This window comes from Hippopotamus amphibius, chromosome 15, assembly GCF_030028045.1.
Source record: "Hippopotamus amphibius kiboko isolate mHipAmp2 chromosome 15, mHipAmp2.hap2, whole genome shotgun sequence".
NCBI classification, from domain to species: Eukaryota; Metazoa; Chordata; class Mammalia; order Artiodactyla; family Hippopotamidae; genus Hippopotamus; species Hippopotamus amphibius.
In genome coordinates, this window is record NC_080200.1 from 10,515,234 (window position 1) to 10,538,078 (window position 22,845).

At 40.2% G+C, this 22,845-nt stretch overlaps 1 protein-coding gene across 3 annotated transcripts in view; it reads right to left on the reverse strand.

The window, feature by feature from the left end:
* Positions 1–1,803: 1,803 nt before the first annotated feature.
* ZNF317 (zinc finger protein 317) overlaps positions 1,804–22,845 on the reverse strand; it is a 34,886-nt gene continuing 13,844 nt past the window's right edge. Inside the window, exons 1-7 of one of the 3 annotated variants that reach the window (XM_057710133.1) lie at positions 16,466–16,567; positions 8,919–9,043; positions 8,213–8,352; positions 7,608–7,734; positions 6,931–7,026; positions 6,367–6,449; positions 1,804–5,876 (exon numbers count right to left, since the gene is read on the reverse strand). In XM_057710133.1, coding sequence (XP_057566116.1) covers positions 4,557–5,876; positions 6,367–6,449; positions 6,931–7,026; positions 7,608–7,734; positions 8,213–8,352; positions 8,919–8,949 — 1,797 coding nt within the window. In that variant the 5' untranslated portion in view covers positions 8,950–9,043; positions 16,466–16,567 and the 3' untranslated portion in view covers positions 1,804–4,556. Of the gene's footprint in view, positions 5,877–6,366; positions 6,450–6,930; positions 7,027–7,607; positions 7,735–8,212; positions 8,353–8,918; positions 9,044–16,465; positions 16,568–22,845 lie in introns of those variants that run through there. The other 2 variants (XM_057710132.1, XM_057710134.1) reach the window with 2 other exon arrangements.

The following is a 22,845-nucleotide window of genomic DNA, read 5'->3' on the forward strand; positions in this document are numbered from 1 at the left end:
CAGACAAGCAAAAATAATTAGAGGCTTGAGAGTTAATAAACAAGCAAAGTGCAACTCAAGGCAATGCCAATAAAAATACCAACACACTGATTTTATGGAGTTGGACAAGATAATACACAAGTACATATACCTCCCCCCAAACACACACATACACACAAGAATACCTAGGAAAACACTGAAAAAGCAAAACCAGGAGGGAAACTAGTCCATCCAGACACTGAAACTTATTAGAAAGCCTCTTATTTATAATTTAAACAGTGTGACACAGTGTGTGAACAAAGAGACCAATAAAAGAATAAAGTCCAAATTTAGACCCAATACATGGAATTCAGTATATCACAAACATGAAAAATCCCTGGGGTAAAGATGTACTTTTAAAATAAATGATGCTGTGTTAATATGGAAAAAAAATTTAATCCTATCTCACACAATAACACAAAAAATCAATTCCAAGGTGTGGATCTGAATGTATATACTAAAATAATAAACTTATAGGAAAAAAAAATGTGGAATATCTTCTTGCCTTCAGGATAGGTAAATGTTTCTTACACAAGAACAGAAGAATGATGTCCATAAAGATTAGATGACATTAAAATTAAGAACTCATTTCATCAAAAAACACCAATTAAAACACTGAAGAGACAAGCATGAGTGGGAAAAATTACTTGCAAAACATATTCATCCATAGGGCCCACATCTGGAATATATAAATCAGTAAGAAGACAGCAGGCAATTTTAGTAACATCTGATCCAACTCCATAAAATAGCCTGTTGGAAAACAAATTTGTACAACCACTTTGGAAAATTGGCATCATCTGTGAAATATGTGTCCCATATGACCCAGTGATTTCAGTCCAGGGTAATCACCCAAGAGAAATGCATGCACTTATGTACTATCAGAAATATTAAAATATGCTTATACCGAACAGTCAAATGTCCATTAACACAAACTGCTTAAATAAACTGGAATATTCAAATAATGCGACACAATGAAATGTATTACTATCTAGAAGTACTTAAAACAACATGGATCAGTTTCACAAAAATATTGGGCAAATTATGACAGACACTAAAGAATGTATACTGTATGGCTCCACTTGTATAGGGTTCAAAAACAGAAACCCAAGCCATGTATGTTGTCAGAGTCAGAATATTGGTCACTTTGGGGGAGTAAGAAAAGGTTTGTTATGTGGATGAGGTGAGACGGGGTTATCGGCAATGCTAGTAAAACATTCTTCTTGCCTGTTACGCGGACGTGTTCATGTGATAAATTAGCTGTATATATGTATGAGCTAAGCACTTTTCTGCATTTCTGTAAAACCTGTTTTAAATGTTACCACACAGGTATCATTACACAAACACTGCAGAAAGACCTTTGGCATTAAGATAAAATGAACATGTAGACTTTACAACCCAGCGAATTCACACTCCTGGAATAACGCTCCAGAAGGTTATGTACACAATTTCTTAAAGTAGCATCATTCATAACGGGGAAAAGTGGAAACAGTCCAGTAACTAACTATACATCAGCGGTAGTTAGATGAATTGTGAGAAGATAATACAAAAGGAACTACAGCCACATTCAATGTGACTCTCAAAACACCCCTACTACTAATAATCTGGATTCTGTTACATTTAACTTGAATTCTGCAATGATCTTCTAACAGGTTTCTATTTGTATCTTGCTCCCCTATTTAGCCTATCAACCCAGAAGCCACTATGAACCTTTAAAAGCAGAAACTGAATAGTTGTCACTTCTCTGTCCAAAATCTTCCAAAGACTTTCCACACTGAGAATGAAAGGCAAAGTTCTTTCAGTTAACCCACAAGATACCCCCATGAACAAGACCCCAATCTAGCTCTGACCTCAACACATTCTGCGACTCCCAAGCTTGTTGCACTCCAGTCACACTGGCCCCTTTGTCCCAAGTAAAATTCTTTTCCATGACCTTTGAACTGCCAAAGGTGCTCTTCCCCACATTACAGCATGGTGCACAATTGCAGTGAATTTACATCTCTGCTCAAATGTCCCCTTAAACAAAAGGCTTTCCCTATCGATCCAATAGTTCCACTGAACCCCACATCCCTCTCATTATCACCAGGCTTAAATTTCCCAGCACTGAACTGACCACCATCTGATATAGGATATATGTATTCACATGTTTACCTTGCACCTTAATCCCAAGTACGATGTGAGCACCAAGAAGACAAAAATCCTGATTCACTGCTAGAGACTCAGGGCACAGAAAAGGGCCTGACATAAAAGTGATATGGACTCAAAACACAGACATTACTACTTGCTAACGAGTTGACCTCACACAAGTAACCTTAAACTTCCTTGCCTCAGATTGCCCATATGCAAAAGAGTTACTGGTGGTACCTACTTCTCAGGGCTTTTGCGAAAACTAATACACTTATTTCAACACAAGTCAAGAAATAATGTTTAAGTACATCAGAGATTTGAAATACAATTTAAAAACATGACTTCAGGATTTTAAAAAACCCATATCCAACAATTAAAAGTATCAACATAAGCAGATTATACCCACACATATAGCAGCTCTCCAACCTCACTGATAACCAGATGTACGGGTTATAGACAGCATCCAGCTGGAGTATAGCAGAACCCCCACCCCCACCACCAATAAAATAATGATTACAAAGATTAAACAATGAATATCAAAAGCAGCTTAAACCAATAATCGGTTTTATTTTTTCTCACATAATAGGAGTCTGGAAATAACAAATCCAGGGCTAGTGCAGACACCCAAAGAAGCCACTGGGGAACAAGGATCATTGTGATTTTTCTGCAGTGTCTACCCCTTAGCCTGTGGCTTGCATCCTCACGGTTACAAGGTACTGAATCTCTTTTCAAGGTGAGAAGTAAAGAGAAGAGCAAGAAAATAAAGAAAACATAGAGAAGAATCCAGGTAAGAATGACTCTTTTTCAAAAGCTTTTTTACAGCCCATACATTTATTTGTCAATGGTCGGGCTGTGGACAAGGGCTGTATTAGCTGCAGGAAAAACCTGTAAGAGATTTTTAAAAATAGCACACCTTACTACTCAGACAAAGACTGGATTTTCTTGATATGAAAGAATATGAAATACTGAAGGAGCAACTATAACGTAAGTGTATGTTACTCTTGGCTGGATGGGAGACCAAAAACATTCCAAAGGACCCATCTGATGAAGACATCCCGCTCTGATCAAATTTGCATTAGATACTTGTAACAAACAGGTACTAGAAATACCCACGTTACACAGCACATAACAAACACTATTCTAAAAAATTTCATTGGTCAAGTTGTCCATCAGGAAATGAACACATATAAAGAATGAAATTATAGTAAAAATGCTATATACAAACCTTCTGTGATGAGGCAAAAGGGTTATTTGGAAGAGCATAAGCTTAAAAATAAAGACGTAAAAATTAAGGAGCTGGGGTCCGTTTTCATGACGAAAGACTGACTGATAAGTGTAATTCTGTATGTACTAAGAAATCCCACTGGGGAGTGAATTCTCATATGCACAAGTGAGAGGGCTGTGGATAATATTATCTCCACATGGGGACTGTCTGCAGTGTGGGGTCTCACGTGTTTCCTGAAAAAAAATTATACTGATTATAATTTTGAAGTTTTAAATTGAAATCTCTCTTAGTGTGAGTACCCACGACTTCCATGAAAAATTGAGGGATTGTTGGCTAACCTCAGCAATACTGATATTTTGGGGGCACATAATTTCTCTCTTGTGAGAAGCCCCTGTGCATTGTAGGATATTTAGCAGCATCCCCGATGTCTCCCCAAAACATGCCAGTGGCACCTCCCCAGTTTTAACAACCAAAAATGTCTCCAGACATTGCCAAGTGTCCCCTGGGGAGCAAAGTTATCCCCAGTTGAGAACCACTGCTGTAGACCAATGATGGGCAAATTTTTTTCTGTAAAGGATCAGACAATGAGTATTTTAGACTTTGTGGTCTAAATGGTCTCTGGCACACCTTTTCCTTCTTTAAAAATGCAACAACTATCCTTAGCTTGCCAGCTGCACAAAAACAGACAGCTGGCCATAGTTTGCCAATCCGTTATCAATATTCCCACGTTCCTTACTTCATAGGTTTTTTTCCTCAGGGTGATTTCTCTCATGAGGAATACAGTGAGACCAGGAAAGGTTTGTCCAATCGTGGAATTTACAGAGATCCTCCCTGGTGTGCTTACTCTTGTATCCATAAGGTACAAGGTGATGCTGAAGTCATTTTGACATTAAATATGAGACTAGGGTTTCTCTCCCTAAGTTCTCATTTGTTGAGACCTAAACATACACTAATGGCTTCTTCACATCACAGATATATGTCTTCTCACCTATCGTGAGTTCTCCCATATCTCCAAAATGCTGTGGAAAAACCCAAGTCTTTCCACAGTTATTATGCAAATTGGATTTCTCCCAAGTTAACACACTGTTTTGTGCCCAGTGAGATGAGTTCATCAAGGCTTCCTGCCTTCCTTACACCTGCTGGGCTCCCTTCCGGTCTACACTCTCGTGTTTCTCTTTAAAAAGGTGGGTCACTGGAGCCTTTTCCACACTGATGACACAAAGAACTTCTCTCCCCGGTGTGTTTTCACATGACTCCTGAGGGATGAATGATCGCTGAAGGCTTTCCCACAGGCCAGGCACTCGTAGGGCTTCTCCCCAGTGTGTATCCTCCTGTGCACATTAAGGTTTGAACCAATGCTGAAGGCCTTCCCACAGTGATCACACTCATAGGGCTTCTCTCCTGTGTGACTTCTCATGTGTGTCTTAAGGGTTGACTGGTTTCTGAAGGCTTTCCCACACTGTCTGCACTCCACGCGTTTCTTTACAAGATGGATGCTCATGTGCCTCCTCCGGGATAAATAATCACCAAAGACCTTCCCGCAGGCAGCACATTCGTAGCGTCTCTCTTGAGTGTGTATTTTCCTGTGTGCAGTTAAGTTGGAGCTTGCACTGAAGGCTTTCCCACAGAGGTCACACCCATATGGTTTCTCTCCAGTGTGGGAGTTCATGTGTGTCTTAAGGATGGACTGGTTTCTGAACGCCTTCCCACACTGTCTACATTCAACGGGCTTCTTTACAATGTGAATTCTCATGTGTTTTCTCCGTGACAGGAGGTCACCAAAGGATTTCCCGCACTCTTTGCACTCATATGTTTTCTCTACCATGTGGTTCTTCTTGTGCAAGTTAAAGTTGGACTTCCATCGGAAGGCTTTTCCACATTGTGTGCATTCGTAGGGTTTCTCTCCAGTGTGATTCCTGACGTGCTCTTTGAGATGTGAGGGATGCTGGAAAGCTTTCCCACAGTCATGACATTCATACGGTCTCTCTCCAGTGTGTGTTCTTCTGTGTGCAATGAGGTGGCAGCTCCGGCCATACGCCTTCCCACATTCGTCACACTTGTAAGGTCTCTCCCCAGTGTGAACTCTCATGTGTATCTTCAGGGAGGAGAGGGTTCGGAATGCGTTTCCACACTGACTGCATTCAAAGGGCTTCTCTGTGAGGTGAGTTCTTGCATGACTCCTGAGGGCTGAGGGGTCATTGAAAGCTTTCCCACAGGCACTGCACTCATAGGGTTTCTCCCCGGTATGTATTCTCCTGTGCCGTGTAAGGGAAGCACTCGTGGTGAAGGCTTTTTGGCACTGATGACATTCATGCATTTTCCTCCCATTGTAAATGTTCACATGTTGGGTTACATGGGATCTGTTCTTGAAAGTCACCCCACAGTCCCGGCGGTGATAGGGCCTCTTGCCGGTGTGCCTTCCCATTTGCTGAGTAAGATGAGCGCCCATGCTGAAGACGTCAAATAGGTTGGCATATTCAGTGGATTTCTCTCCAAGCCGACTGCTTTCCTGTTGATGAAGGGGGAGCATTGACTAAGGCATTTCTCATACTCATTACATTTCTAAGACCATCCCCACATAAACTGGCGTAAATAGAAGCAAAACACTATGACTAATGATGTCATAATTTGCAATGCAAAAGTACTGCTCCTGCCCCATTTGGACTCCATCAAAGAAAACATGTGAATGCTATGCCCTGAGGTTCCATGTGTGTAACTTTCACAAAGCTTTTTGCATATACTTTGTTAACTGTTCAGAACTAAATTAAGCCCCAACACTCAACATCTGAGACATAATTATAGAAATATATACTCACTGGAACTTTAAGTGAAGAAGTTTGGGGCCAGGTTTTAGAGTTTTTCCCAAGTTGGCAGCATACATGGTCTCTGACACTGTTTCCTCTTGGGGACCTGCCTGGTTTTGAGCTGCTTTTCTAACTCAGGCTGCCCCTGTCCTCTCCCAATATGGAAGATCCAGAACTATCCCAAGGAAATCTTACCATTGTCACACCATTAGATGTTTCCTTCCCAAAAATATCTTCCATAAGAATTGACCATTTGGTTTTAGATGGAGTCTCCCAATCTGAAACAGATTGGAAAAATATTAACTTGCTGGAGAAAGAAAATGGTGGGATGATGGTGACAAAAACAGGTGGCTTTCTTTGCAAATACTAACCCTAAAGAAGGAAAGGGAATGTGAAAGGGGAGAATAAACATGAGTAAAAATAACTGAAAAATTTGGCTATGTGAGATATTTGGCAATGACAAGGGTAGAAATTTAAGCTGACTCACTAAGAAGCAACTTTTCAAAGACTGACATTGATAGTGACATTAAGCATGTGATCAGGAATGTTGAGTAGGAAAGAACAGGACAAAGAGCTCACGTGGACACATCAATTTAAAGATGAAGGGACACTGAGACCAAAAGACTTGCGAGAGGATGGAAGGACAGTGAAAGAGACAGCATTTTCAAATTTCCCTGGATGATGTTTCCTAATGGATCTGTTATCACATCACTGGAGAGAGCAGATTCTCAGAAGTACTTGTGTCTGCCTGGTGCTTACCAGGACAAGGGCCTTGGTGAAGTTCCTGCTCCTCTGTCCTCAGCTCCTCTTCCTGCTCCAAGTGGGAGATGAGGCTGGGCTTGCCCACCTGACACCCTACTCACGGGGAAAGACACATGTTGAGGGAGGATCGTGCAGTGGACAACCCCTTCCATTAGTCTGGGGTCAGTGTTTTGGTCTTCAGTGCTCTGAAGGTGGACAAGTCTGACTTAGGAGCAGCAAAATGATGGTGCCACATTTCTAAGGAACACAGTGAAAGGCTTTCATAAAACACAAAATCACAAATACCCACATATTTTGCCCTTCAAAGGAATGAGGATTTTTTTTTCCTTTTTGGCCGCGCTACACAGCTTGCGGGATCTTAGCTCCCTGACCAGGGATTGAATCCATGCCCTTGGCAGTGAAAGCTCAGAGTTCTAACCACTGGAGCACCAGGGTTAAGGATGTCTTAACTCAGAAAGCTATGCCCAAGCTCAGACACACTTGACAACCTCCAAGGGCAATGCAATGGACAGGTCTCAATATCCAAAGGGAGAGATACCATCAGGACAGGCACCAGGTCAGCTTGTTCATAACTGTGTTCCGAATCCCCACACAGTTCCTGGGTCACAGCAAGTACTTACAACAAAAACATCTGATTCACGAATGAATAAATGAAGAAATGACGGTGGCCTTACCCACTGAGGCAAGGTTGCTATAGTTCTCCAGCATCACATCCTTGTACAGTTTTCTCTGAGAAGAATCCAGCAAGGGCCACTCCTTCTCAGTGAAGTCCACAGCAACATCCTGAAAAGTCACGTACTCCTGAAACACCACACACATTCGGGGTCAGTGAGAACCCAGCCTATCCGTGTTCAAAGATGGCTGAGGTTAAAGATTACACGTGAGAGACTAAACACAGGATTCTCAATGCAGGGTTCTGGGGTCTAAATATTCGCTCTAGAAGACAGTCCTCAGATATCTTCTATTCCCTATGAGATAATCTCATCCTGTCTCACTGCTTCATATGCAACTCTGACATGGGATCAAACATGCTTCCACTTCGAACCTGGCCTGAGAGCTGTGAGCTATCCTATGAAAGAAACACCTGTTACATAAATCATTTACCCAAACATTCCTAACACCAGGACAGCCTCACCACCTTCTCTGGCTCTTCCTCTTGCACCCTGATCATGCATCAATCAGCCTGGATGACGATCTAAAAGAATTCTAACGTGCGATGTTAGGGATATTCTAGGGAAGTGCCTCCCCCACCCTCAGGGGTCTTGAGACCTTGGTGTACCTGGGAACCAACACTGGTTGATGTGTGAGGCTCCAGGCCATTGCATGCAAACAGATCCACATCCTGGGGACAGGAATGGTCTTTTGAAGACAGAGGAATTTCTGACTCATGGGCACAGGCAGGCTCCTGGTTGGACATAACTAGAGAAGAGAGGACCCGTGAGGATTAAAGCCCACCCAACATTCACAAATCAGGAAATGGTCCCACACTAACTGTACATGTGCAGTGCACGTGCCCCAATTTCACATACACACACAAACACACACTGTTGTGCAGCAAGCCAGAGCAGCAATGCTCCACTCAAGGACAGGAGAAAGGGTGGTGGGCCTACATATCCATGAAGAAAATGATAAATATTCTCAATTTAGGAGTAAGGGGATAAAAGATCTGAGATAGAGCTGTTACTTTGTCCAGACTTATCAAAATACTAAATGGGATGCTGCAGGGTTACCAATTACCAGTACTCCTCTTTACACACCAACTACAAACATTCCCTGCCTCGCCCAAACTCACAAAGACCCTGAATCAGACACAGTCCCCTGGGGTGCTCTCAGGACTTGACTCCCACCCCTCTTCAATTCATGTATCCTCCTCCACTTCTAACCTGGCAGCCCTCCCACTAGCTGCATACATCCTTGCCCTCGGTGAAGTGGCAGGAGCCACTGAAGCTTGATGTCTGAGGGCATTCATCACCTGAAGAACTTACCACACGTGGGAGACAGACCAAGAGCTGCCATCCTGTGAGAATGATAGTAAATTTTTGCCTGAACAGCAGGGCACTGGCACCAGAAAGCTACTCTCTCGTTCTCACGGGATTCTTGGAGCAGGCATCTGTAGTAAATGAGAAAAAGACTGCTAGGTGTAGCCAAAGGCTTTCTGTCTCTCCCACTCGGAGGACAATTCTGGTTTTTGTTTTTCAGCATTTCCTCTTTTGAGCAGAAAGTTCTGTCTCATCCTGGGTCTACTTTTTTTTTTAACTTTTTATTTTATTTTGAAGTATAGCCAATTAACAATGTTGTGATAGTTTCAGGCATACAGCAAAGCAACTCAGTCATACCTATTCATATCCTGGGTCTTAACCTTGCTTAGGTAAAACCTCCAGGCAACGTGGTAGAGGTCCCTGACCTACCTCAAGCGAGACTCAGATTCACTCTCTCAAGTAATTTGTCACTAATTCCAATTCTGTTAAACTCCGTCACTCATTCAACACTTGGGCCCCAGATGACTTCAACTTCAAGGCTCATCCTGGCTTAGGATGGTTCAAGTATCCATGAGGATAGTCCATGTAGGACCATGTGTTCTGATCTCCAATGCCTTTTGGCCCCACACTCCACACCAACATACACAGCTGTGGGCCACAGCCCAGGTTTTGTCATCAACAGAATCAGATTCACTTCACAAAGAGTGATTCAGAAATTTGCTCTCTGGACAAAATCTCCTACACAACATTCTTCTCACATGAACTCTCCCACTTAGAGGGGATTCCAGGCCACCCATGCTTCTACCACATTGCCCCCAACAGCAAATTCCTCTCTCACTGCCCCACCTATCCAGCTGAGAGATTCATCATGACCCATCACTTTGACAAATTTTTGTCCAAATTCTTTTAATCCTCTGCCTAGTATACCCCTAATGAGCAAAAGACCATCCCAGAATGATTCCAACCATCTGTTTCCTCCCTGAAAATACTTGGAAAGACCAGTCTGCACACACCCAACTACACTAGCAGCTTTCAAAACTCAAAGTCACTAACTGTGAAGGAGCAGCTACACTAAAGAAAAGCATGCATGGTAATCCAATCTTCCTATCTCCATAAAAACATGTAAAAATCTCACCAGTTTTTCCAACCCCAAAACTGTCTCACATGACGCTTGCTTTGAGAGAATAATCTTGCATTTCATTTCACAGTAATCACAACTAAAACAAAACAAAACAAAAACCAAAAAAACCCATAACTCAGCAAAGAACTGGAAAATGCAACTTAAAAAACTTTCATTTATAACAGCATAAAATATATAAAACACAAAGGAATAAACTAAATAAAAGCTGTGCAAGACACATTGACAATAAAAACCGTGAAACCCTGCTGGAGGAAATAAAAAAACCTAAATAAGTGAGGAGCTATATCATTTTCATGGGCTGCAATAGTCAGTATTATTAAGGTATTCACTCTCCCCAAATCCATCTGCAGATACAACAAAGTCATCAACAAAATCTCAGCAGGTTATTTTCTAGACATTGACAAACCAAATCTAAAACGTGTACCAAAATGCAAAAGATCTAGAAGAGCCAGAACAATGTTAAGAAAGAAAAGTAAACTTGGAAGATTCATTTTACTAACCTTACTACAGTAAAGAAGAGTTGTTGGAATAAGTATAGACAAAAAGGTCAATGGAACAAGACAGAGTTAGAAACAGACCTACATGTGCACAGTCAAATGATTTTCATTAAGGGAATAAAGCAATTCATTAGGGAAAGCCATCTTTTTAGTAAATAGCGCTCAGAGAGCACCCTTCTACTTGGTAGATGGGATGCTGCCCAATTCATAAATTGCCTAAGAAAGCCAATTAGATCTTCAAATTAGGAAAAAAACAAGGTGCTGGAAGAACTCAATGGACAAAAAGGATCTTTGACCTCTATTATCACTACATACACAAAATTCTGAATTTAAAAAAAACTTTGAGATAACTCAGACACCAAAAAGTAAAATACACAGAGAACACTTTAACAACATTGAGTTACATAATAATATTTTAGACTAGACACAAATAGAACTAAACATTTTTTAAAAAATCAATGTTAGACTTTTCCAAAATTAAAAATTTCTAGTCATCAAATACCATTATTAAGAAAATAAACAGCCAAGCCACAGATTGGGGAAAAAAATATTTGTAGTACATACACCTGACAAAGAATTCACATTCAGATTACATAAAGAACTCCTACAAAGAAAAAAACAATAATTAAAAAAAAAAAAAAACTCAACAAGGGCTACACTTAGACACTTCACAAAGTTTAATAACTGAACAATAATAAGCATGTCAAGTTATTCAACATCATCAGTCATCAGATGAATGCAAATTAAAACTAATGATATAGCATTTCAACCCACCAGGGCAGCCAAAATTAAAAAGACTAAGATTCCACATGCTGCACAGCAACTAGGCCTGTGTGCCACAACAACTGAGCTTGTGAGCCACAACTACTGAGCCCACATGCTGCAATTACTGAAGCCCAAGCTCCTAGAGCCCAAGCTCTGCCACAAGAGAAGCCACCACACTGAGAAGCCCATGCACCACAACAAAGAGCAGCCCCCAGCTTACCACAACTAGAGAAAGCCCATGTGCAGCAACAAAGATCCAACACAGCCAAAAATAAATAAAAATAAAATAAAATAAAATAAAGTTTGTTTTTTTTTTAAAAAAGGCCTATCAACATTAAATGGTGGCAAGGATATAGCAAACCAAAAAATTTCATATACTAAAGGTGGGAGTGTGAAATGGTTCAACCACTTTGCAAGACAGTGTACCAATTTCTTAAAAAGTACACCTATCATTTGACTAGGCATTTCCACTCCTAGGTATCTACCCAAGAGAAAATTTTTTAAACATATCCACAAAAATGTATACAAAAATTGTCATAGCAGGGCTTCCCTGGTGGCACAGTGGTTGGGAGTCTGCCTGCCAATGTAGGGAACACGGGTTCAATCCCTGGTCCAGGAAGATCCCACATGCCACGGAGTAACTAAGCCCATGTACCACAAATACTGAGTCTGTGCTCTAGAGCCCACAAGCCACAACTATTGAGCCCACATGCCACAACTACTGAAACCTGTGCACCTAGACTCTGTGCTCTGCAGCAGGAGAACCTGCCACAATGAGAGGCCCACACATTACAATGAAGAGTAGCCCCTGCTCACCACAGCTAGAGCCCGTGCACAGAAAAGAAGACCCAATGCAGCCAATAAATAAATAAACAAATTTATTTTAAAAAAAAAGAAAAAGAAAAAGAATTTTCCCTTGATGTTACCTGGCTTTCTACAAAAAAAAAAAAAGAAAAAAAGAAAAAAGAAAAAAAAAGATCATAGCAGTCTGATTCTTAATAGCCCCAAAGTGTAAACAATCTATCCATCAACAAAAGAATGAATAAGTAAACTGTGGTATGTACAATTAAATACTAAGAGATGAAAAGAAACTACTGAGACACATAACATGGATGAATTTCTAAAACACTGATCAACAGAAGCCAGACAAAAAAAAAAAAAAACACATGCTCTATGATTCCAATTTCATGAAGTCCACAAACAGGTAAAATTTATTATGGATGATAGCAAAATGTATTTATTTAAGTCAAAAGAAGTAAAAAAGTTGGTTGCCTCCTTGCAGGAATATGATATGGTGGTAGAATGAGAAGCAAGAGAGAACTTTCTGGGGCAAGTGAATTTTTTTTTTTTTAATTTTTCTAGTTAGTGGTTATACAATGTACACATTGTCAAAAAATTTACCCAATTGATCACCTAAGATATGTGCATTTTCCTGAACGTAAATTATACTCTACTTTAAAAAAAGTTGAGGAGTCTTTCTTACCTTCCTGTCTCCAGTTACACAAAGTTCCTCCCACAACTGACCTATGACTCCTATTACCAATAAGATGTCTGCACTCCCTCCCTTCTAAAGCCAAATTCTTCAAATCTGCCTCAGCTCCACTTAGCCCTCCCTTCAGAGCAAAAGCTTATGAAAACAGTCCACATAAACTATCTTCCTAACTCAGTGCACCTAATGTCAATTACCATCATCTCCATCTTCACAGAAAATACAGTTACTCCTGTGTTCTGTGTCAATGGAATCCAGTAAATGCATTTCAGTCTTAGATCCTCAGCAAAACTTAGTATCTATTTTCTTCAAAGATCATTCTCTTTCTAGGCTTCTGTACAACTCTCTCCCTTGTTCTCTCCCTACATCTCTCAATACTCTATCAAGGTTTTTCCAGAAGGTCTTCTTCCACCATTAAAGGTTGAATTTGCTTAAGAATCAGTCCCTACCCTATTGCTCTTCCTACTCTGTGCTTTGCCAAGGCAATCATATCCATTCCCTTAATGCCCCTTAATTTGCATCTCTAACACTCAAGGTCCAGTATGAATTCAAAATCATATTCTCACTACCTACTAAAAGCCACCAAAGAACATCTCATACAAAAGGCTTCTCCTCCTCTAGTACTTCCAGTCTCAACAAAGAGAATCAGTAGCCAGCCCTCTGGCTGCTCACATCGAAAACCTACAACTTAACTGCTCCATCCCACAGCTCTAATCACTTAAAAACTAAAAAAAAAAACCTACACAACCTTCTTCACATCACAAACTCAATAGTTATTATCTTAACATGAAAAAACTCGGCTTTTTGTTAGCTGACACTACTTATCCTACAAAACCTGTCACAGTGTATTTTTATGTTTTCATTTCCTTGTTTCCTGTTACTCTCTGTTTCCAAAACTATATAGTAAACTAGAAGAGTGCACTGCTATATTCAGGTCCTAATTCACTACCTGATGTTAACTAGAAAATGAAGTGGGGGGGGGGGGGGGCGGAGGAAAGTTCAATGAATAGAGAACAGACTGGTGGTTGCCAAGGGGGAGGGGTTTGGGAGAGAGATGGAGCAGGAAGTTGATGTTAGCAAATGCAAGCGTTTATATATAAAATGGATAAACAAGGTCCTACTGTATAGCACAGAGAACTATATTCAATATCCTATGATAAACCATAATGTAAAAGAACATTAAAAAAAAAGTATATATATGTATAACTGAGCCACTTTACTGTATAGCAGTAATGACACAACATGGTAAGTCAATTATACTTCAATAAAAAAAAATAGAAGTTTTGGGCTTCCTAGGTGGCTCAGTGGTTGAGAATCTGCCTGTCAATGCAGGGGACATGGATTCGATCCCTGCTCCAGGAAGATCCCATATGCCGCGGAGCAACTAAGCCCGTGTGCCACCAAAAAAAAAAAAAATAGAAGTTTTAACTCTTTAAAAAAAAAGTCAATGAATTCTACCTCTTACAGACTTCCCTGGTGGTGCAGTGGTTAAGAATCTGCCTGCCAGTGCAGGGGACAACGGTTCGATCCCTGGTCCAGGAAGATTTCACATGCCGCAGAGCAACTAAGCCCATGCGCCACAACTACTGAGCTTGTGCTCTAGAGCCCAAGAGCCACAACTACTAAGTCCATGTATCACAACTACTGAAGCCCATGCACCTAGAGCCTGTGCTCTGCCACAAGAGAAGCCACCACACTGAGAAGCCTGCACACCATAACGAACAGTAGCTCCCGCTCACCACAAATAGAGAAAATCCACGTGCAGCAAAGAAGACCCAACACAGCCAAGCAAAAAAAAGAAAAAGAAAAAAAAATAAATTAGTTTAAAAAAAATTTTTTTAATGAATTCTACCTCTTACACCACATGTCTCCAGATCATTTAACTTTCTCCAAATTTAACACCCAGCAAGAGAGTCTGGATCATATATGCTGGACCATAAAACAGTTTCAATAAATTTCAAAAGACAGCAACTGCACTAGATGAGAAATTAATAACAGTAAGATATATGTGGAAAACACTCAAGTATTTGGAAGTTAAAGACACACTTGAAAATAATTTTGTGTAGAAGATGAAACAAAGGAAACAATAAATACTTTATACTACATGAAACTGAAAATACAACAAATAAAAACTTGTGAAATGATGTTAAATTGTCGGGAGGAAATGTATACACTTAAATGTCTACATTAAAAAGTCAACAAGCACAGTGAAAATCAATGAACTACATTTACCAAAAAAAATACGAAAATTAGGGTTTTCCAGGATAAACTATAAATTAGGCCATAATACAATTCTCAACAAATTGTAAGACTGAAATCATAACAAAATATATTCTCCAACCACAATGGAATGAACCTAAAAAACTGACAGAGGGACAACTGGAAAATTTACAAATACACAGAAATGAAACAACACAGTCTAAACCACCATCAGGACAAAGAAGAAATCACTAGGGATATTAGAAAAAACTTTTAGACAAATGAAAATGGAAATATAGCACAGCAAAACTGACGGAATGCAATGAAAGCAGTGCTGAGAAGGAAATTTGTAGCAGTTAATGCCTACGTTAAAAAAAAGATCTCAAACAACCTAACTTTACCCCTTAAGGAACAAGATAAGAGCAAACTAAACTTAAAGACAGCAAAAGAATTAGAACAGAGATAAATGAAATGGAGCAGAAGTACGACAGAATCAACAAAAGTTGGTTCTTTCAAAAGATCAACAAGGTAACTAAAATGCGAAGTGGAAGTGGGGACATTACTACCAACATTACAGAAATTAAAAGCACTCAAAGAGGGAGTTCCCTAGTGGCCTAGTGGTTAGGACTCTGGGCTTTCACTGCAGGGGACTGGGTTCAATCCCTGGTCAGGAAACATCCTGCAAGCCATGAGGCTTGGCCAAGAAAAATAAAATTAAATTAAAACAAAATAAAAAGAAACAACATTAAAGACACAGAAAAAATACTTTAAAAAACAAAAATAAAACAATAAAAGGACTCTAAGAGATTACCATGTACAACTGTACATCAACAAATTAGATAATCTGGATAAAATGGACAAATTCCCAGAAACATACAAATTACCAAAATGGACTGGAGAAGAAAGAGAAAATCAACAGACCCATAACAAATAAACAGGCTCAATCAGTCATCAAATTCTCCCACCAAGAAGTCCAGGACCAGCTCAGGATAGGATCAAGATGGCAGAGTAGGAGGACGTGCGCTCACTCCCTCTTGCAAGAGCACCGGAATTACAACTAACTGCTGAACAATCATTAACAGAAAGACACTGGAACTCACCAAAAAAGACACCCCACATCCAAAGACAAAGTGAGACAGTAGGAGGGGCGCAATCGCGTTAAAATCAAATCCCATAAATGCTGGGTGGGTGACTCACAAACTGGACAACAGTTATCCTGCAGAAGTCCACCCACTAAAGTGAGGGTTCTGAGCCCCATGTCAGGCTTCCCAACCTGGGAGTCCAGCAACAGGAGGAGGAATCCCCAGAGAATCAGACTTTGAAAGTCAGTGGGATTTGATTGCAGGACCTCCACAGGACTGGGGGAAATGGGGACTCCACTCTTGGAGGGCACCCAAAAAAGTGTGCTCACCAGGACTCAGGGGGAAGGAACAGTGACCCCATAGGAGACAACCAGACCTACCTGCTGGTGTTGGAGGGTTGCCTGCAGAGGTGGGGGGCAGCTGTGGCTCACCGAGGAGACAGGGGCACTGGCAGCAGGGGTTCTGGGAAGTGCTCATTGGCCTGAACCCTCCCAGAGTCCACCATTAGCCCCACTAAAGAGCCTGCAAGCTCCAGTGCTAAGTGGCCTCAGGCCAAACAACAAACAAGGTGGGAACACAGCCCCACCCATTAGCAGAGAAGCAGATTAAAGTTTTACTGAGCTCCACCCACCAAATCGGATTAAAGTCTTACTGAGCTCTGCCCACCCAGCCCTACCCACCATCAGTCCCTCCCATCAGGAAGCACTCAGGAGTCTCCTACATACCTTCCTCCACAAAAAGGCAGACAGCAGTATCAAGCTCAACAGTATTTTGTCTTGTGGAACTGAAAACCATAGCCACAGAAAAATAGAGAAAATGAAAAAGCAGAGGACTTTGTACCAGATGAAGCGACAGGATAAAACACCAGAAAAACAACTAAATGAAGAGGAGATAGGCACCCTTCCAGAAAAAGAATTCAGAATAATGATGGTGAAGATGATCCAGGACTTTGAAAAAAGACTGGATGCAAAGATCAAAAAGTTTACTGAAGACCTAGAAGAATTAAAGCGCAAACAAACAGAGATATGCAACACAATAACTGAAATGAAAAATACACTAGAAGGAACCAATAGCAGGTTAACTGAGGCAGAAGGGCGAATAAGTGACCTGGAAGACAGAATGGTGATAATCACTGATGCAGAAAAGAATAAAGAAAAAAGAATGGAAAGAACTGAAGACAGCCTAAGAGACCTCTGGAACAATGTTAAATACACCAACATTCATATTATAGGGGTCCCAGAAGGAGAAGAGAGAGAGAAAGGACCCGAGAAAATATTGGAAGAGATGATAGTTGAAAACTTCCCTAACATGGGAAAGGAAATAGCTACCCAAGTCCAGGAAGCATAGAGAGTCCCAGGCAGGATAAACCCAAGGAGAAACACACCAAGACATATAGTAGTCAAACTGACAAAAATTAAAGACAGAGAAATGTTATTAAAAGCAACAAGGGAAAAATGACAAATAACATACAAGGGAACTCCCATAAGGTTAACAGCTGATTTCTCAGCAGAAACAGAAACTCTGCAAGCCAGAAGGGAGTGGCATAATATATTTAAAGTGATGAAAGGGAAGAACCTACAACCAAGAATACTCTACCCAGCAAGGATCTCGTTCAGATTCGATGGAGAAATCAAAAGCTTTACAGACAAGCAACAGCTAAGAGAATTCAGCACCACCAAACCAGCCCTACAACAAATGCTAAAGGAACTTCTCTAAGCAGGAAACCTAAGAGAAGAAAAGGATCTACAAAAACAAAACAATTAAGAAAATGGTAATAGGAACATACATGTTGATAATTACCTTGAATGTAAATGGACTAAATGCACCAACCAAAAGACACAGACTGGCTGAATGGACACAAAAACAAGACCCACATATATGCTGTCTACAAGAGACCCACTGCAGACCTAGGGACACATACAGACGGAAAGTGAGGGGATGGAAAAAGATAGTCCATGCAAATGGAAATCAAAAGAAAGCTGGAGTAGTGATACTTATATCAGATAAAATAGACTTTAAAATAAAAAATGTTACAAGAGACGAGAAATGACATTACATAAAGATCAAGGGATCCATCCAAGAAGAGGAGATAACAATTATAAATATATATGCACCCAATATAGAAGCACCTCAATACATAAAGCAAATGCTAACACCTATGAAAGAGGAAATCGACTGTAACACAATAATAGTGGGGGACTTTAACACCCCACTTACACCAATGGACAGATCATCCACATAGAAAATTAATAAAGAAACACAAGCTTTAAATGACACAATAAGTCAGCTTGATTTAATAGATATCTATAGGACATTACATCCAAAAACAGCAGATTACACATTCTTCTCAAGTGCACGTGGAACATTCTCCAGGACAGATCACATTCTGGGTCACAAATCAAGCCTTGGTAAATTCAAGAAAACTGAAATCATATCAAGCATCTTTTCCAACCACAACGCTATGAGATTAGAAATCAATTACAGGAAAAAAACTGTAAAAAACACAAACACATGGAGGCTAAACAATACGCTACTAAACAACCAAGAGGTCACTGAAGAAATCAAAGAGGAAATCAAAAAATACCTAGAGACAAATGACAATGAAAACACAACGATCCAAAACCTATGGGATGCAGCAAAGGCAGTTCTAAGAGGGAAGTTTATAGCAATACAATCCTACCTCAAGAAACAAGAAAAATCCCAAATAAACAATCTAACCTTACACCTAAAGAAACTAGAGAAAGAAGAGCAAACAAAACCCAAAGTTAGTAGACAAACTGGAAATTTGTAGAGACATGGATGGACCTAGAGATTGTCATACAGAGTGAAATGTGTCAGAAAGAGAAAAACAAATATCGTATATTAACACATATACGTGGACTATAGAAAAATGGTACAAATCAACTGGTTTGCAAGGCAGAAATAGAGACACAGATGTAGAGAACAAAAATATGGAAACCAAGTGGGGAAAGCGGGGAGGGTTGGGAGGGAATGAATTGAGAGATTGGGATACCAAATTGTACACTCTAAATATATGCTGTCTATTGTCTCTTAACTGTATCTCAATAAAAGTTCTTAAAAAAAAATAAAAGAAGAAGTCCAGGACCAGATGACTTCACTGGTGAATTCTACCAAACATTTAAAGAAGTAACACCAATCTTAAACCAAGATAGCACAGTCTCAAACACCTTTGAACTCCTAAATAGACAAGCTACCTGTATACATGTTAAGCCTGGCAGCAGGGAGTTTAGATTTTATGCCACTGATAGGTTGCCTGGTTCTCAGTCAATATCATACCATTTTATAAAAGACTCAAAGCGACCAAAGCAGGCAGCTTTTATACCTTTTAGACAGAAAAACAATAAATTTCTGAAGAACTGACAGGACAAAGAAGTTTGGGCTTGAGGTACTAAATTGGTAAAGAAGTAACAAATTTTGTTTATACAGCCTTCTCGGTCCTGAACTTCATATCACTGGAGATAAGGATGTCTCTTTACCTTCCGGTACAGGGAAGGTGCCTTTCACATGGGAGATTTGTTTCCTACTTTCAGGGGAGCAAAAAAAGGTCAGAGGGTCCTTCTCATGCCAGCTGTTTCTTATATAACTTTAATTCAAAATAATCAATATGCCAAAGTGGCATATTTTGGGACATCCTGCCCTGACCTCCATCACTGCTAACCCATATGTGATTGTTACTCCAGTCATTTATTGTTTGGCTGAATTAATCCTTTAGCAGTTTCCTTTTTTTTATATAGGTTATTATCAAATCTCACCTGAATTTATGCTGATTTGTTATACAGGTCAGCATTTCTGATGTACAGCGAAGTGATTCAGTTATACATATGCCAAGCATAGTACCTTACACATAGAAATTACTTTTAAAAATGAAGAAAAGGATATATGAATAGTAAAATAAAGTTCAAATGATAAAAGTTTAAAAAAAAACACTTTATTTTAGTATCTTCTGGTATCTAGGACAACATGTAACTCATTAGTTTTTCTTTGTCAAAAATACTGGATATTCTCACATATTTTCTTTTACAGATGAAATTTAGAATCAGCTATAATATTTGTATAATGCCTTTTCATTTTTATTGATATTTTGATATTTTATTTTTTTAATGTTTTGATATTTTAATGTCCTCATATTCTACGTGCTTCTAAACAGGCACATCAATTTATTGAAATGTTTAGAATATTTCCAATTTTTCACAAATAGAAAAATAACACTTGTAAGAAATATCTGCAGTTAAATTTTTGTAGATTTTTTTTCAAGTTTTTCCTTAGAATGAATTTCTAGATAGTAAAACGTTTAGTCAACATTTATGACTAAACATTTAGAGAGTGTTGCCAAACTGCTTTCCAAAACTGCTTTACTTGCAATCTCCTTAACAACACACATATTTATCATTCACTAGAAAAAACACATTTGCCAAGTTGATGAATTATGTTCTTCTCAAATTAAAAACTGAGTAGGGATGTAAAATCCAGTAAGTAGAACACAGTTTTATACCTTGTTAACTGGAAAATAAGGGTCAAACTGTTTAATTTCTTGGGCTGTAATTAAATGTTACCAACCACCAGTCCTATCTTTTTTCTAGAAATATGAACAAATCAGATGTAGTAAAATGAAAGTAAATTAGAAAAATTTAATACTCTTGGGAACAACTTATGAAACTGGGTGAAGTAATGACAATAAAAGTAGTTGCATTTCTCAGGTTTACAAAAAGAGTGAACAGCACTGCCACTGGTGGGAAGCCAGGTCCTACCTTACGTTAAGCAGGATCCAGTGTTGGGTTTCCCTGAACCCCACAGAAAACAGACTCTGACAGTTTAAGTAACTGCCAGAAAATTACACAGCATATGGCAGGGGCGAGACCTGGGTTCTAATTTCCTTAACTGCAAAACCTGAGTTATTCTTCCTTCCAGAGGTTGGGGGGGGGGGGGGGGGGGAGGTATTTGGTAAGTACCACCTGAGTGAGAACAGTGAGGGCAAAACAGTTCTGCTGATGTAGTAGATTCTCAACAATTATCAGCTCCCTTTTCTTTCCCCTTATGCAGTGAGGAAATACACAAACGTTAATCCTCTCTCATTCATTTCTAGATACCATGGTACCTGTCTCCAAATAAGAACAGGTGCTGCCACCTTCTGGGTATAAAGAGATATTGCAAGCCTTCTCAGGTCGAACTTGGAACAAAGCTTGCCTTTCTCAAGTAGAGGATTCTCATTTACAAAGCTCTTCTGGATCACTGTGCCTTTAGGTTCCAACATCAGATTGCTGAGGAGAGGCTAGGTAAGTTAACAGAGGTTCAGAGTCACTGAAGAACAAGGTCTCCACCATCACCTCCTGCTTATTCCTCTATTCTCAATTTATAAATTTCTGCTCAAGCTTCTGTCCCCCAACTTTTCTTGTCAGCATCAACAGCAACGCTACAAATAACAACATATGCACTGTTTACTATGTACAAAGTATCTCCTGAGTCTTTCCAGGGACTCTCATTTAACCCTCACAACTTCCCTATGAGGTAATAAGCAGTATCCTGAGAAAGGTGGGGTAGGTACTGAAGAGTTAGGTCATGTGGCCACAGTCACAAACAGGGGCTAATGAATCTGACTCCAGAGCCACACAGGTCCCCTCTTAAGGTGACCTCTGCATATGAATTCCTTGACACCAAATCAGGAAACAGCTTTTTCCTGATTCTAACCTTGCCTGACCTTCTCAATACACGACCTTGCCCACTACCAACTGCCCCGTCTCTCTCTCCCCGGGGAACCTCTGCTCTTGGCCACTGTGCATCACATCTCAGGTTGTCCTCCTTCATCTCTGGTTCCTCTTTTTGAGACTCCTGCTCATGGTCCTTCCTCCTTTGGCAGATCCCCTAAGTGCCAGGGTTCTCCTGGGCCTTCCTCTCCCCTATCCCACATGTCCACTCTGTGAAATCCCTCCACCCTTTGGGTACTGACATCACAATCACCAGTTGGGTTCTGATTACAAAGGCTGTTGTCTGTCTGTCCTTGAGACCTCAGGTGACCCCACCTTGCTGCAAGCCCAGTGTTCTTGCCCATGGGGGCCCCATTCAAGAGACTAAGCCTGTTTTCTCACCTGGAAATTATAGATTATAATACTGAATTACGGGCCTGTATGTGCTCAATAAATGTTCACTCTAAAACAACACTTTTTATCATAAAACAAAATATCCGGGCTTCCCTAGTGGCACAGTGGTTAGAAGTCCACCTGCCAATGCAGGGGATGCGGGTTCAATTCCTGCCCCAGGAGGATCCCACGTTCCACGGAGCAACTACGAAGAGTAGCCCCCATTTGCCACAACTAGAGGAAGCCCACTCGCAGCAACGAAGACACAACACAGCCAATAAATAAGTAAATAAATAAACTTAAAAAAAAAGATAAAATCTTTAAAAAAAAAAAAGTCCATTGATGATTTCACAAATTACTTAACTGTTAATTTACGGTCAGTGCCACTCTCCACTCTGGCACTTGCCCCAGGCAGCATGAGCCACAGAAATGGGCAGAAAAGTGCTATTTAACACATTTCCCCTGCAATAGCTAATAAGACCTCAAGGTAAACACCTAACACTGAGCTCCTGCCAGCTTTCCCATCTCGATGACAACTCCACCCTTCCAGGAGCTCAAGGCAAAAAGCCTTCGAAGTCATTCTGGACTCTCCTTTTTCACATTTTAGATCCAAATCACCAGCAAATCCTGTGGGCTTTATTTTGAAAGCTTATCCAAAATCTAGC